The sequence below is a fragment of the Salmo salar genome, chromosome 02, assembly GCF_965601325.2.
Source record: "Salmo salar chromosome 02, fSalSal1, whole genome shotgun sequence".
In the NCBI taxonomy this organism is placed as follows: Eukaryota; Metazoa; Chordata; class Actinopteri; order Salmoniformes; family Salmonidae; genus Salmo; species Salmo salar.
In genome coordinates, this window is record NC_138292.1 from 65733677 (window position 1) to 65747846 (window position 14170).

Genomic DNA, 14170 nt, shown 5'->3' on the forward strand with positions numbered 1-14170 from the left:
TCTACTCAATAACTAGGTTTCCATCCAATATGCACATTTTCCCACCAGTGGTGTGTTTCCACCAAACTGACTTGAGGATAAAAATCAGTGTGTGATGACGTAGTGCACAAAAAGGTTTCATGTGCTGAATAAAAATTGAAAGTTCAATGTGTTTCCGTCGCATTTCAAACTCTACCGATTGTTGTGACACAAAAACTGTTGCATTAAATAGCAAATGTGCCTCCTCTGGTCGTGCACTCTAGCCAACAACAGCTACACAGTGCAGGTAATGTAGGCTAGTCTACACGATGAGATTATTATGGCTAAGAGAGAGAATATTTAGTCACAGCAGTCAAGCATCGATCATCATGTCACCAGAATAAGACAACGTTTTTTGGAAAGGAGTATCAAGTTCATCAACATGCACTTTCACCCCCGTGTGAAGTTCATCATAACTTATTTCATCTGTAGACTAAGAAACTGCATGGTTTCCTGAGTCGTAGCGGGGAGGACCATACATGTCATCGTGTGACTCCAAGTTTACTTCCATATGATGGTTATTATATCAATATTTGCGCATAAAGGCGTTTCCACCGCCATTTCACGCATAATGAATTTTACTGACACAAATAGATCCCACCATTTCGAACGAACAAATTATCTGTCAGCGTTTACAAAATTGTACCTAAACGTCCTGTTTCACAGCTGTCATGATTTTACCACCCCTTACCCTCCACCCCCCCACCACCACCACCCCTTATCCTCCACCCCCCCACCACCACCACCACCCCTTATCTTCCACCCCTCACCACCACCACCACCCCTTACCCTCCACCCCCCCCACCACCACCACCCCTTATCCTCCACCCCCCACCACCACCACCACCACCCCTTATCCTCCACCCCCCACCACCACCACCACCACCCCTTACCCTCCACCCCCCCACCACCACCACCACCCCTTATCCTCCACCCCCCCACCACCACCACCACCCCTTATCCTCCACCCCCCCACCACCACCACCACCACCACCACCCCTTATCCTCCACCCCCCCACCACCACCACCACTTACCCTCCACCCCCCCCACCACCACCACCCCTTACCCTCCACCCCCCCACCACCACCACCACCCCTTATCCTCCACCCCCCCCCACCACCAACACCACCACCACCCCTTACCCTCCACCCCCCACCACCACCACCCCTTACCCTCCACCCCCCCACCACCACCACCACCACCCCTTATCCTCCACCCCACCACCACCACAACCCCTTATCCTCCACCCCCCACCAACACCACCACCCCTTACCCCCCACCACCACCACCCCTTACCCCCCACCACCACCACCCCTTACCCCCACCACCACCACCCCTTACCCTCCAGGGTAAGGATTGAGCTGGGATGTGGACATGAAGTTAGGGTTGAGCTGGGATGTGGACATGAAGTTAGGGTTAGGATTGAGCTGGGATGTGGACATGAAGTTAGGGTTAGGGTTGAGCTGGGATGTGGACATGAAGTTAGGGTTAGGGTTGAGCTGGGATGTGGACATGAAGTTAGGGTTAGGGTTGAGCTGGGATGTGGACATGAAGTTAGGGTTAGGATTGAGCTGGGATGTGGACATGAAGTTAGGGTTAGGGTTGAGCTGGGATGTGGACATGAAGTTAGGGTTAGGGTTGAGCTGGGATGTGGACATGAAGTTAGGGTTATGGTTGAGCTGGGATGTGGACATGAAGCTAGGGTTAGGGTTGAGCTGGGATGTGGACATGAAGTTGAGGCTAGGCTTGAGCTGGGATGTGTACAGGAAGCTAGGGTTCATATTAATTCATTCATATTAGATAAATTAAAATACAAAATGTTCTTATGTGCACTTTCTCACAACACACTTTTTATAGAATCACAAACCAACTTACAGCCATAAAATTAACCAGGTTGATTTTCTGAACACAAAAACACATCTTCACCCCTTCACACAACAATACTTTTGCCAGCGACTACACTGTCTGTTTCTCAAACTGGACACAGCAGCAAAACAATTGTTTGGGTTGAGAAATTGTGCTGATAACAGGGCTGCATGTATTCTGGAGTGCAATAAGAGGATGTTGAATAAGGAAGAGAGAACTAAAACACTTTATTTCAGTCAGCTAGAACGGTCAATTTCCCAAATGGCACCCTATTCCCTACATAGTGCACTACTTTTGACCAGTAGTGCACTAAACAGGAAATAGGGTGCCATTTGGGACAACTGTGTCACAATTTTGTCCTCTAAGGGAGGTAGGGTGGGACCATCTTCTTCATCTGACTAAAGAAAGAAAATAGGAAACTTCAAAAACTGCCACATAAACTACTGGCTGAAGGTTACCGTCATTGATGTTTTTTGATGTCTCAAACTGCAGGAAGCAAAGCCATGAGGTCAACATGGCTCCTTCAGAGGTTTGTAGGGCAACTGACACTGTGCTGACTGGATGTACAAACAGTCAAGCCTACATTTCCCAGGTAGCCCTATAGAAGCCTCAGTTCTGATGAAACAGCTTACGTTACCCAGAAAGCCTCAGTCCCACACTGCAGGACACAAAATCCAGACAGAGGGACAGTCAAACACTACCACAAACTGCTACAAGAACTCAGAGCTGACCTTGTAGAAATACCATGTCATTGAAAGAACTACATCGATTCTAAAAGTCTCAAAGATTGCTGGTAGAGTAGTAAGTATACTGTACATTTTTGTCCTTTCTGTCAGTTTGTCGGATATTATTTACTACCAGGTATTCAATTTTGTCATCTTTGTGACGTCACATGTCATGTCACCGCTGGCAAGTGTCACCGCAGTCCGAATCTGACCTTTGACCTTTCCCGGAATGCCCCGCGGCACCACCATTGAGCTCTTAGCCCCGCCCCCCAGGTTCTCCTCGCTGTCTGTGTTGCTATAGCAACTGGAGGTTGGGGAGGTTGCCAAGGCGATGATCGATGAGTCTGTGGAGTCTCCTCTGTCGTGGTGGACCATAGTTGAAGAGGGAGTGTCACCCTGGAAAAGTGGGTGTATATCCTTGTTGTTCAGCCCCGCTTGGGCCCTCCCATCCTGGGTCTCCTCCTCAGGCGAGCCCCTGGCTTTGTCTTGGGACTGGTCGTTGAGCAGGGTGACAAGGAAGTCGATGTACTTCATGGCCAGGCGGAGGATCTCATTCTTGGAGAGCTTCTTGTCCGGAGGGTGGGTGGGGATGAGCCTGCGGAGGTCTGAGAAGGCCCCGTTGACGTTCTGCTGGCGCCAGCGCTCCCGGCTGTTGGTGAACACACGCCTCGCCAGCTTCTGAGGAGGGCCCGCTGGATGAGGATACACAGGCACAGTGCATTAAATACACATACCTACCAGTATGCACATGTACATACAAGAAACTGAATATCAGGAAGGTGTTCCTAATATTTGGTAAAGTCAGTGTATATCACAGGAGGTTGGTGGCACCTTAATTGGGGGGGACGAGCTCGTGGTAATGACTGGAGCGGAATCAGAGGACTGGTATCAAATCCATCACATACATAGTTTCCAGGATGCCATTCCATTCACTCCGTTCCGACCATTATCATGAGCTGTCCTCCCCTCAGCAGCCTCCTGTGGTGTATATGTACACTACATTAACTGTATCTCATTGATTTATCATATGCTGGTATTGGTCAGTAGTCCATGGACAGTCACACCAGTTTATCTTCTATTTACCATCACTGAGATCCAACTCATAGTGTGAGGAGGGCCGTCTCTTGATGCTTCTACTGGAAAAGATTCCATAGTTACCAGAGGGACCAAGATGAGAACTGAGAGAAGGAGAGAATCAAATCAAATCTCATTTTAATGGTCGCTTACAAATATTTAGCAGATGTTATTGCGGGTGTAGTGAAATGCTTCTGTTCCTAGCTCCAACAGTGCAGTAATATCTAACAATACACAACAATACACATGAATCTTGGAATTAAGAAATATAGAAACATTAGGACAAGCAATGTTGGAGTCCGGAGTACAAATGTATATGTACAGTTGAAGTCAGAGGTTTACAAACACTTAGGTTGGAGTTCTTAAAACTTGTTTTTCAACCACTCCACAAATTTCTTGTTAACAAACTAGTTTGGCAAGTCGGTTAGGACATCTACTTTGTGCATGACACAAGTCATTTTTCCAACAATTGTTTACAGACAGATTATTTCACTTATAATTCACTGTATCACAATTCCAGTGAGTCAGAAGTTTACATACACTAAGTTTCCTGTGCCTTTAAACAGCTTGGAAAATTCCCGAAAATTATGTCATGGCTTTAGAAGCTTCTGATAGGCTCATTGACATCATTTGCGTCAATTGGAGGTGTACCTGTGGATGTATTTAAAGGCCTACCTTCAAACTCAGTGCCTCTTTGCTTGACATCATGGGAAAATCAGCCAAGACCTCAGAAAAAAAATTGTAGACCTCCACAAGTCTGGTTCATCCTTGGGAGCAATTTCCAAACGCCTGAAGGTACCACGTTCTGTACAAACAATAGTACGCAAGTATAAACACCACGCAGCCATCATACCGCTCAGGAAAGAGACACGTTCTGTCTCCTAGAGATGAACGTACTTTGGTGCGAAAACTGCAAATCAATCAATGAACAACAGCAAAGGACCTTATGAAGATGCTGGAGGAAACAGGTACAGAAGTATCTATATCCATAGTAAAAACGAGTCCTGTATCAACATAACCTGAAAGGCCGCTCAGCAAGGAAGAAGCCACTGCTCCAAAACCGCCATAAAAAATAACAGACTACGGTTTGCAACTGCACATGGGGACAAAGATCGTACTTTTTGGAGAAATGTCCTCTGGTCTGATGAAACAAAAATGGAACTGTTTGGCCATAATGACCATTGTTATGTTTGGAGGAAAAAGGGGGATGCTTGCAAGATGAAGAACACCATCCCAACCGTGAAGCACGGGGGTGGCAGCATCATGTTGTGGGGGTGCTTTGCTGCAGGAGGGACTGGTGCACTTCACATATAGATGGCATCATGAGGAAGGGAAATTATGTGGATATATTGAAGCAACATCTCAAGACATCAGTCAGGAAGTTAAAGCTTGGTCGCAAATGGGTCTTCCAAATGGACATTGACCCCAAGCATACTTCCAAAGTTGTGGCAAAATGGCTTAAGGACAACAAAGTCAAGGTATTGGAGTGGCCATCACAAAGCCCTGACCTCAATCCCATAGAAAATGTGTGGGCAGAACTGAAAACACGCGTGCGAGCAAGGAGGCCTACAAACCTGACTCGGTTACACCAGCTCTGTCAGGAGGAATGGGCCAAAATTCACCCAACATATTGTGGGAAACTTGTGGAAGGCTACCCAAAACGTTTGACCCAAGTTAAACAATTTAAAGGCAATGCTACCAAATACTAATTGAGTGTATGTAAACTTCTGACCCACTGGGAATGTGATGAAAGAAATAAAAGCTGAAATAAATCATTCTCTCTACTTTTATTCTGACATTTCACATTCTTAAAATAAAATGGTGATCCTAACTGTGTCACGTCCTGACCATAGTAAGATGTTATTTTCTATGGTAGAGTAGGTCAGGGCGTGACAGGGGGTGTTTTGTGTTTTTCTATGTTTTCTATATCCATGTTTAGGTTCTAGTTTTTCTGTTTCTATGGTTTGTTTTGGGGGGGATGATCTCCAATTAGAGGCAGCTGGTCCTTGTTGTCTCTAATTGGAGATCATACTTAAGTAGGGTTTTTTTCCACCTGTGTTTGTGGGTAGTTGTCTTCTGTTTAGTTTATGTACCTGACAGAACTGTGCGCTTTCGTTTTCGCTTTGTTATTTTTTCTTTAATATTCTGAGTTAAAATAAATCATCATGAGCAATCAACACGCTGCACCTTGGTCTACTTTCTACGACAGCCGTTACAAACTGACCTAAAACAGGGAATTTTTACTAGGATTAAATGTCAGGAATTGTGAAAAACTGAGTTTAAATGTATTTGGCTAAGGTCTATGTAAACTTCCGACTTCAACTGTGTATATATGTGGTGGGACAGTATGTGGATAGAATATGTAGTATATCTGAAGAATACGTAGGATAGACTTGTATATGTATCGCAATAGTTAAATATAATGGCCTTGACTAGACTACAGTATATACATATGAAAGTGGGTAAAACAGTCTGTAACCATTATTAAAGTGACGTCGAAAGTGGGAGGAATGTGAGAGCGGGTGCATTGGAAATAAAAGATAACATATAAAAGTATCCAAGCAATAAAAGAATACAAAAGTAAAAGTACAAACAATGCTATTCAGGGGAGTAATAATATTTGAAATGGTTTTCAAATTGTTAAATGGATTTGAAATGGCAGAAACATTTCAAATTGACTGAGGGAGAGAAAGCGAGCAAAGCTATCTGTATGGTGATTATGTTTGGGTTGTTGATGGAGTGTGCATGCTGTCGGCAGGCTGTGTCTCATTAGGGCTGACGCTGGCCGAGACATGCTGCTAAAATAGAACAATGTTCCTGCTGAAAATGAAGAAGAAGAAGGATATTTCATCATAGTGATTCTAGGAAATGGGGCTCTATGGGGAAGTAGAAGTTCCAGTTTAATAATTGGTTAGGATTAAGGGTTAGGAAAAGCAGAAAGAGAAATCTATGTTATAAACTGTCAGTTGTAGTAGTGAAACTGTCGGTTATAGTGAAACAGTTTGCCATACAGTATCAGAAAGCCAGTCATAACATGAAATATGATAATGCAAGTGGAGGCTGCTGAGGGGAGGACAGCTCATAATAATGGCTGGAATGGAGTCATTGGAATGACATCAACCACATGGAAACCACGTGTTTGATGTCTGTGATACCATTCCATTGACTCCATTCCAGCCATTATTATGAGCTGTCCTCCCATTAGCAGCCTCCACTGGATAATGGAATATAATGTGAATATGAAACATTTCCCTATCACCTGCAGAAGAAGTGGTGTGATGGCAGGTACTGGAGGGGCAGCAGGGGGCCCTGGGAGGGGATCGGTGGGGCCCCTGGTCCGGTCCCTGACAGGGAGGTGAGCTGGGTGAGGCGGATGCCCCCGTGGTGGTGGGTGTGGTGGTAAGGGTCATGGTGGTGGGGGTGGTTGGGGATGGGGTGCAGGGTGGTTAGAGGGGTGTTACTGGGGAGGGAGAGGGGGTGGGGGGGTTTACTGTGTCCCAGACTAATAACAGGGATGTGGCGAGGGAGGGGGGCAATAGAGGAAAAGGAGGAAGAAGAGGAGGAGGAGGATGGGGGGAGGACGGCAGGGGTAGTGGATGTAGACACTGGGGCTGGGAGGAGGGGAGGCGGAGAGGAGGAGGAGGATGGGGGGAGGACGGCAGGGGTAGTGGATGTAGACACTGGGGCTGGGAGGAGGGGAGGCGGAGAGGAGGAGGAGGATGGGGGGAGGACGGCAGGGGTAGTGGATGTAGACACTGGGGCTGGGAGGAGGGGAGGCGGAGAGGAGGAGGAGGATGGGGGGAGGACGGCAGGGGTAGTGGATGTAGACACTGGGGCTGGGAGGAGGGGAGGCGGAGAGGAGCGGATGAAACCTCCTCCCTTGGTGTTGTTTGTTTCCATGGCGACCGGTGGTTCAGGTGCGATGTTGGTGGCGGCAGAGTGGTCAAGCAACTTGGTAGGGGGCTCTGGAGGTGGAGGAGGGGAGGCAGGGGGGCTAGGTGGGACAAACCTGTCTCCCGGACTCCCTGGTTCATTAACCGGCGGTGGGCTGCTAGCATCAAGTGAAGCCGGTGAGGGGGCCTGCTGAGGGCTCAGTCGTTCAGACTCCGATAGGGGGTCAGAGGGGGGGGAGGCAGAGGGGGGGTTCAGTTTCTCCATCATGGTACCTGTGAGAAGGCACCCCACCACTGCACCCCTCACCCCTTCCGCTGTTCTGTCTCTCTCACCCAGCATGGTGTCTAGGCCACTAGCTGCTGCTGCTAGACTCCTATAGACCTCCACAGACCTCTCTCAGCCCTGGGCCTCTGCTGCTACTCCAGAGAATATCCCCTTATTATGCTGTTAGTCCCCTGGTCCTCCTGAACGACGGGTTGTCTACTGCTGTTATTAATCAGTCCAGGGATGTCTGTGATGGGCTGTCTGGGTCCTGGGTTTTCAGGGGTCAGGAGTCAGGGGATGGTGTTGAAGCTAAGGCTGATGCCCTTGGTTTTGGCTCAGTCCAGTCTTATTGTCACCTCTCATTCTGAGGGCTGTTGCGTGTGTGAGAGCGAGTGTGTGTGTGAGTTTGTGTGTGTGTGAGAGAGGAAGGAAAAAAGGAGAGAGCGTGTGAGTGTGATCTTGCATTCATGGCCCCACTCAAGAGGCTGTGTCCAATCTACAGTGGCTGGGCAGACGATGCTCACATCAATAATCATGTGCCAGTGTTTACTAGTGGTGTGACTGAGGCGTCTCTGGGTCTTCTTGGAGCTCCACGGCAGACTGGTTGGTCTGGCTTTAAGTTTAGTAGTCTAGACGTCTTTTTCCCATAGTACATCCTGAGGAATAGCCAAGTACGTTGTCTTTGAATGAGTCACCATCGGCCGACACGGTTGATTAGTCCCCCAGTCTGTCTGTCTGTCTTTTCGGATATGAATCAAACTATCCATACAATCCACTTTGTCCCAGGTGCATAAAGATTGGACGGTTTTCAAAGAACATGTAGAACAAAAGAGGTAAGACACATTTGTTTTACATGAGTTAGTGGGTCAAATACTGGAATGAATGAATGACATTTTATTTTCGTGTCAAATCACCAGTTGCCAACCCATCCCTTAATGGATTAATTGACACATAAACAAACATTGCAAGAATTCACTTTGGCAATTCACTGATAATTCTTCTGGAAGTGGTGAATAAAAAATAAAGCTAGATTTACAATTTGGAATTAATTAGGAAATTAAAATGATACATTTTTTCCATATATAATCTACATCAAAGCAAAATCTAGTATCCCTGGCCCTCTCACGAGCTGATGACAGGCTCAACATGGTTGTCATGGGTGTCCATTGTTTGGTATCATACTGCGTGTGTGTTTTCCTCATTTCAAGGAAGTTCACAGTTGTCTTATACGTTCTGCTTCTGCAAGACTTGGGTGATTCATTATTCATGGCTGGATTTTGCAACTGTCTCTTCTCCTTATGCAAAGCCTTATGTTTGGGGAAAATCCAACACATCACTGAGTACCTGCCTCTGTATTTTCAAGCATGGTGGTGGCCGCATCAGGCCAAACGGTATGCTTGACATCAGCAAAGACTGGGGGAGTTTTTCAGGATAAAAAGAAACAGAATAGAGCTAAGGAGAGGCAAAATCCTAGAGGAAAACCTGGTTCAGTCTCCTTTCCAACAGACACTAGGAGACAAATTCACCTTTCAGCAGGACAGTAACCTGAAACACGAGGCCAAATCTACACTGGAGTTGCTTACCAGGAAGAAGGTGAATGTTCCTGAGTGGCCGAGTTACAGTTTTGACTTAAATCTGCATGAAAATTGCTGTCTAGCCTTGATCCCCAACACCATGACAGAGCTTGAAGAAGTTTAAAAATAATAATGTGCGAATATTGCACAATACAGGTGTGTAAAGCTCTTAGAGACTTACCCGGAAAGACTCACAGCTGTAATCGCTGCTAAAGGTGTTACTAACATGTAGTGACTCAGGGCGGTGAATACTTATCTAATCAAGAAATATTAGTGTTTAATATTTCATTAATCTTAAAAAAATTATAATTTTTCTTCCACTGACATTCCAGAGTATTTTGTGTAGATCATTGATAAGAAATTACATATGAATCCACACATTTTTGAGAGAGAGAACAGGCAAGGTGAGCTTTCAATATAAACAATATAAATTTGATTCATAGAAAAGTTTAATCAAAAAAATTACAATGGAATAAATACACTCCCAAAAATGTGTTGAAGTCTTTCTTTTTATAATAGATTTTTTTGTAATATTTTATTATTTGCAATCGAATTATAATGTTGCTTAATTGCTTCACTATTTATTTGTGTCATGAAGAGTATGTTACCTTCGATGTTCACCTGCATTTGTGCTCACAATTCAATTTGAACTTGATACAATTTTAATTAATGTTCGTAACGTTTCAGAATTGTTTTGTTATTCCTTGTTTCCTTTGACATGAGACAAAAATCATATTGTATTTTTGTGTAAACTCAATGCACTCATTTGTTGTTAATTTCAAGTCATGAATTATGAATCTAATTTGGTGGTCACATCTGTATGGCTGCAAAAATATATATTTTTGATGTACATGATGTTATGTTTATTATAGCAGTGGTAAATACACAAACATGTATTTTATTGTCTGCAATGTTTTCTATATTATTTATTTGATCAGAGAACAGGCAATAACACATAACAGGTTTTCCTCCATAAAGAAACTTAGCACAAAGAAAAATGAACTATAACTTCATGCAATAAATTAACAATAATAACTTACGATAAATTGAGAAATGGCTTTGAACTCAATAGCATTTACCCGATACAGTAAAATTTAAATTGACCAGTGTAAACCTACTCACCTACACAGCATGAAAACCAGCGTGCTCTGTCAGTACAGTTGTTTACCCACAGGACCCTACAGCACCATAGGTAAGGTAACACATGGCACGTCTGCTTTCCGTCCTGCTTAAATAAATTGGGAACTCCAGTAATGTTGAAAAAAATATGTAATATCAAACATCCAAAAGACCAAGAGATGAAGTCAAAAATTGGTCAAGGAATAACAAAATGAACAAAATGCCCTTTTGAATCTTTTGTGGTGATTCTGTTGAACGAAGGCGCACAAGCTGACAAGGTGATGCTGACCATGTCGTATTCGTGTTCTTATGTCATTCTCTAGTTCCCAATCTCTCTTTCTTTACTTTCTTCCCTCCTCTCCCTCCATGCCAGGAAGAGACAGAGCTCTAGTTGGATGGCGAGAGAGAGAGGTGAGAGAGAGCGAGCGAGAGAGAGAGAGAGAAAGAGGGAGAGAGAGAGAGCGAAGGGATAGACTGAGAGACAGAAGAGAGACAGAGAAAGAGAGAGGGAGAAAGAGAGAGAGAGACAGAGACAGAGAGAGAGAGAGAGAGCAAGAGGGAGCGAGAGAGAGAGAGCGAGAGCGAAGGGATAGACTGAGAGACAGAAGAGAGACAGAGAGAGAGACAGAGAGCGAGAACTTCGTTGCAAGGAGAGTTTTTCCGCTCCCCACTGGACAAGAGGATGTGCCAGTACAATGTGGTGGCTACTGATAACGCTCTCAAAGCCGCCTGTGGCCCGCAGATAAGGAAATGTCTCCCCCTCCTCTCCTCTCCTCTCCCCCTCCCCCCAACCCCAATACCAACACACGCTGGCGCATACATGCGCATGCACACGTGCGCATGCGCATACAAACTCACCCTGTGTAGACATACACTCATGTGTTCACACACATACAGACACGCGTCGTTCCTCCAGGGCAACCAATCCTAGAATATGAAGGGACTTGGATGGTAACCATAATGGAGGGAATGTGTTTGTATCACAATAGAATAACACCCCAAAGGAAGACAAGCAGACACGTACAGACAATAGATCTTATTGGGAAAACCTAATATATCCATTTCCTATTTAAACAACTTCCCTGTCTGCAGCACTTGCAGCACCATAGCTCTGACAAGTGTTTACCATAGGATCAACAGAGGTGGGAAAAGGTAGACAGATAGAGAGAAACAAAAGGATAGAGAGAAGAACATAGAAATGGAGACAGTCCTGGTTGTTTCTGTGATTACATCATCACTCCTGTGGTACTGCACTGCATGGTGGCCAATACTGTCATCTCAGTAACTTTCCTCAAGACCCTGCTTCCTCTCTCTCTCTTTCTCTCTCTCAAGGTCAATTCCTTTTTTTTATTGTCTCCGTCATTTCCTACCCAGACAGTCTGAAAGACAAACATTGCAAAGGCCCCAGAGAATGATGACCATTCGGGACCTGTGATGGCATGAGTTTAGCTCCTATGAGTTTAGCTCCTATGAGTTTAGCTCCTATGAGTTTAGCTCCTATGAGTTTAGCTACTATGAGTTTAGCTACTATGAGTATAGCTCCTATGAGTTTAGCTGCTATGAGTTTAGCTCCTATGAGTTTAGCTCCTATGAGTATAGCTCCTATGAGTTTAGCTCCTATGAGTTTAGGTCCTATGAGTTTAGCTGCTATGAGTTTAGCTCCTATGAGTTTAGCTACTATGAGTTTAGTTCCTATGAGTTTAGCTGCTATGAGTTTAGCTGCTATGAGTTTAGCTCCTATGAGTTTAGCTCCAATGAGTTTAGCTAATATGAGTATAGCTCCTATGAGTTTAGCTACTATGAGTATAGCTCCTATGAGTTTAGCTCCTATGAGTTTAGCTCCAATGAGTTTAGCTAATATGAGTATAGCTCCTATGAGTTTAGCTCCTATGAGTTTAGCTGCTATGAGTTTAGCTCCTATGAGTTTAGCTCCTATGAGTTTAGCTCCTATGAGTTTAGCTAATATGAGTATAGCTCCTATGAGTTTAGCTCCTATGAGTTTAGCTCCTATGAGTATAGCTCCTATGAGTTTAGCTCCTATGAGTTTAGCTCCAATGAGTTTAGCTAATATGAGTATAGCTCCTATGAGTTTAGCTCCTATGAGTTTAGCTACTATGAGTATAGCTCCTATGAGGTTAGCTACTATGAGTATAGCTCCTATGAGTTTAGCTCCTATGAGTTTAGCTCCAATGAGTTTAGCTAATATGAGTATAGCTCCTATGAGTTTAGCTACTATGAGTATAGCTCCTATGAGTTTAGCTGCTATGAGTTTAGCTACTATGAGTTTAGCTCCTATGAGTTTAGCTGCTATGAGTATAGCTGCTATGAGTTTAGCTGCTATGAGTTTAGCTCCTATGAGTATAGCTCCTATGAGTTTAGCTACTATGAGTATAGCTCCTATGAGTTTAGCTCCTATGAGTATAGCTACTATGAGTATAGCTCCTATCAGTTAAGCACCTGCAGTTTCAGTTGAAAGCACTCAAATAATGATAACTACAACTAATATTGTAGCAAGGCTGTATCTATCTGGGTGGATTTGCGTGTAGCGTATAAAAAGCAACATGCGGTCTGAAGACAATTCCCCTGAGTCAGGCCTTTTGCCTGCTACCAGATATATATTCTGTTCCATGACCCGTGAGTCCCCAGGGAATAACTTAACCTTGTGCTTCTGCATTAAATTGGTAATATACTTAGAAAAAGTATTAAATAAAATGTACATTACACATATAGCACAATATACATGTAAGAGAGCGTGAGCTGAAGGTAGACCCTTCAGAGCAGAGGCAAGTGTTTAACAAACATTATCACAAACACATGTACATATGATCATTTATATTGCTCTGTCTGTAAAGTCTTTATCTGTTCTAAAAGCTGACATCAAAAGATTGCACGGCAGCCCAGTCCAGTTGAACACCAAACATCCCCAGTCAGATTGGGCCTCCCCCTTCAAAGACTGCATGCCTAACTGACCTCAAAGTTCACAGACAATCAACTCCTTTATGCTCTCTCACCCGTGACAAAAAGAGAGAAGAAACTAGACAAATTGTTGACATTTTCATTTGGGCTCCTGCGGTACTGTGTGAAACCCAAACTGTAGATCAGGAATAATAATAGCAACAAAACCTTAACAGACCACTTCCCTTCACCCCTGACTGAAGAAGAAAGCAGAGAGGATTGTTTTAATGTTAGACCGACAACGTTCTCTCATGCAAAACACTAAACAATCAGCTCAATATAAATGTCCTGAGGAAGAAATCAGAGTTGTTTCGGTGTGGTTTTAATGTTAGATTGTTTTAATGTCAGAGCGACAACGTTCTCTCACGTTCTCTCAACGTTCTTCTTAATACAAATGTCCTGAGACATTGTCAGGAGCCTTTATAGTGTAATTACAGCTACGGTCAATAGGGAGGATTTGCAGGTAATTGGTGTGTGTGTGTGTGTGTGTGTGTGCATCAGTGTGTGCATGCGTTTGTTTGTTTGTGCGTGTGCAGTGGTGTAAAGTACTTAAGTTTAAAAAAAAGTCATCCCTGATCATCCCTACTGCCTCTGATCTGGTGGACTCACTAAACAGAGAACATCCCTGATCATCCCTACTGCCTCTGATCTGGAGGACTCACTAAACAGAGAACATCCCT

General features: G+C 44.3%; 1 protein-coding gene across 2 annotated transcripts; it reads right to left on the bottom strand.

Moving 5' to 3' along the window:
• Positions 1–1839: 1839 nt before the first annotated feature.
• LOC106590324 (uncharacterized) lies at positions 1840–11269 on the bottom strand. 2 transcript variants are annotated; one of them, XM_045707888.2, is made up of 4 exons: positions 10539–11269; positions 6944–8617; positions 3694–3788; positions 1840–3302 (listed from the first exon to the last, which is right to left on the bottom strand). In XM_045707888.2, the coding sequence occupies exons 2-4, from the start codon at positions 7915–7917 to the stop codon at positions 2740–2742; spliced, it is 1632 nt and encodes a 543-aa protein (XP_045563844.2). In that variant the 5' UTR covers positions 7918–8617; positions 10539–11269; the 3' UTR covers positions 1840–2739. The 2 variants fall into 2 exon arrangements, with proteins under 2 accessions (XP_045563844.2, XP_082822175.1); XM_082966049.1 differs by lacking the exon at positions 10539–11269 and having other exon boundaries at positions 6944–10532.
• Between the last annotated feature and the right edge of the window lie 2901 nt (positions 11270–14170).

Bases quoted from the DNA above. Each gene is read 5' to 3' on its own strand.
- LOC106590324 (XM_045707888.2), bottom strand. From the start codon at position 7,917: ATGCTGGGTGAGAGAGACAGAACAGCGGAAGGGGTGAGGGGTGCAGTG. The intron at 3,789-6,943 runs GTGATAGGGAAA...TCCTTCTCTCAG, and splicing joins TCACACCACTTCTTCTGCAG to TTCTCATCTTGGTCCCTCTG. The intron at 3,303-3,693 runs GTAAATAGAAGA...ATCCTCATCCAG, and splicing joins TGAGTTGGATCTCAGTGATG to CGGGCCCTCCTCAGAAGCTG.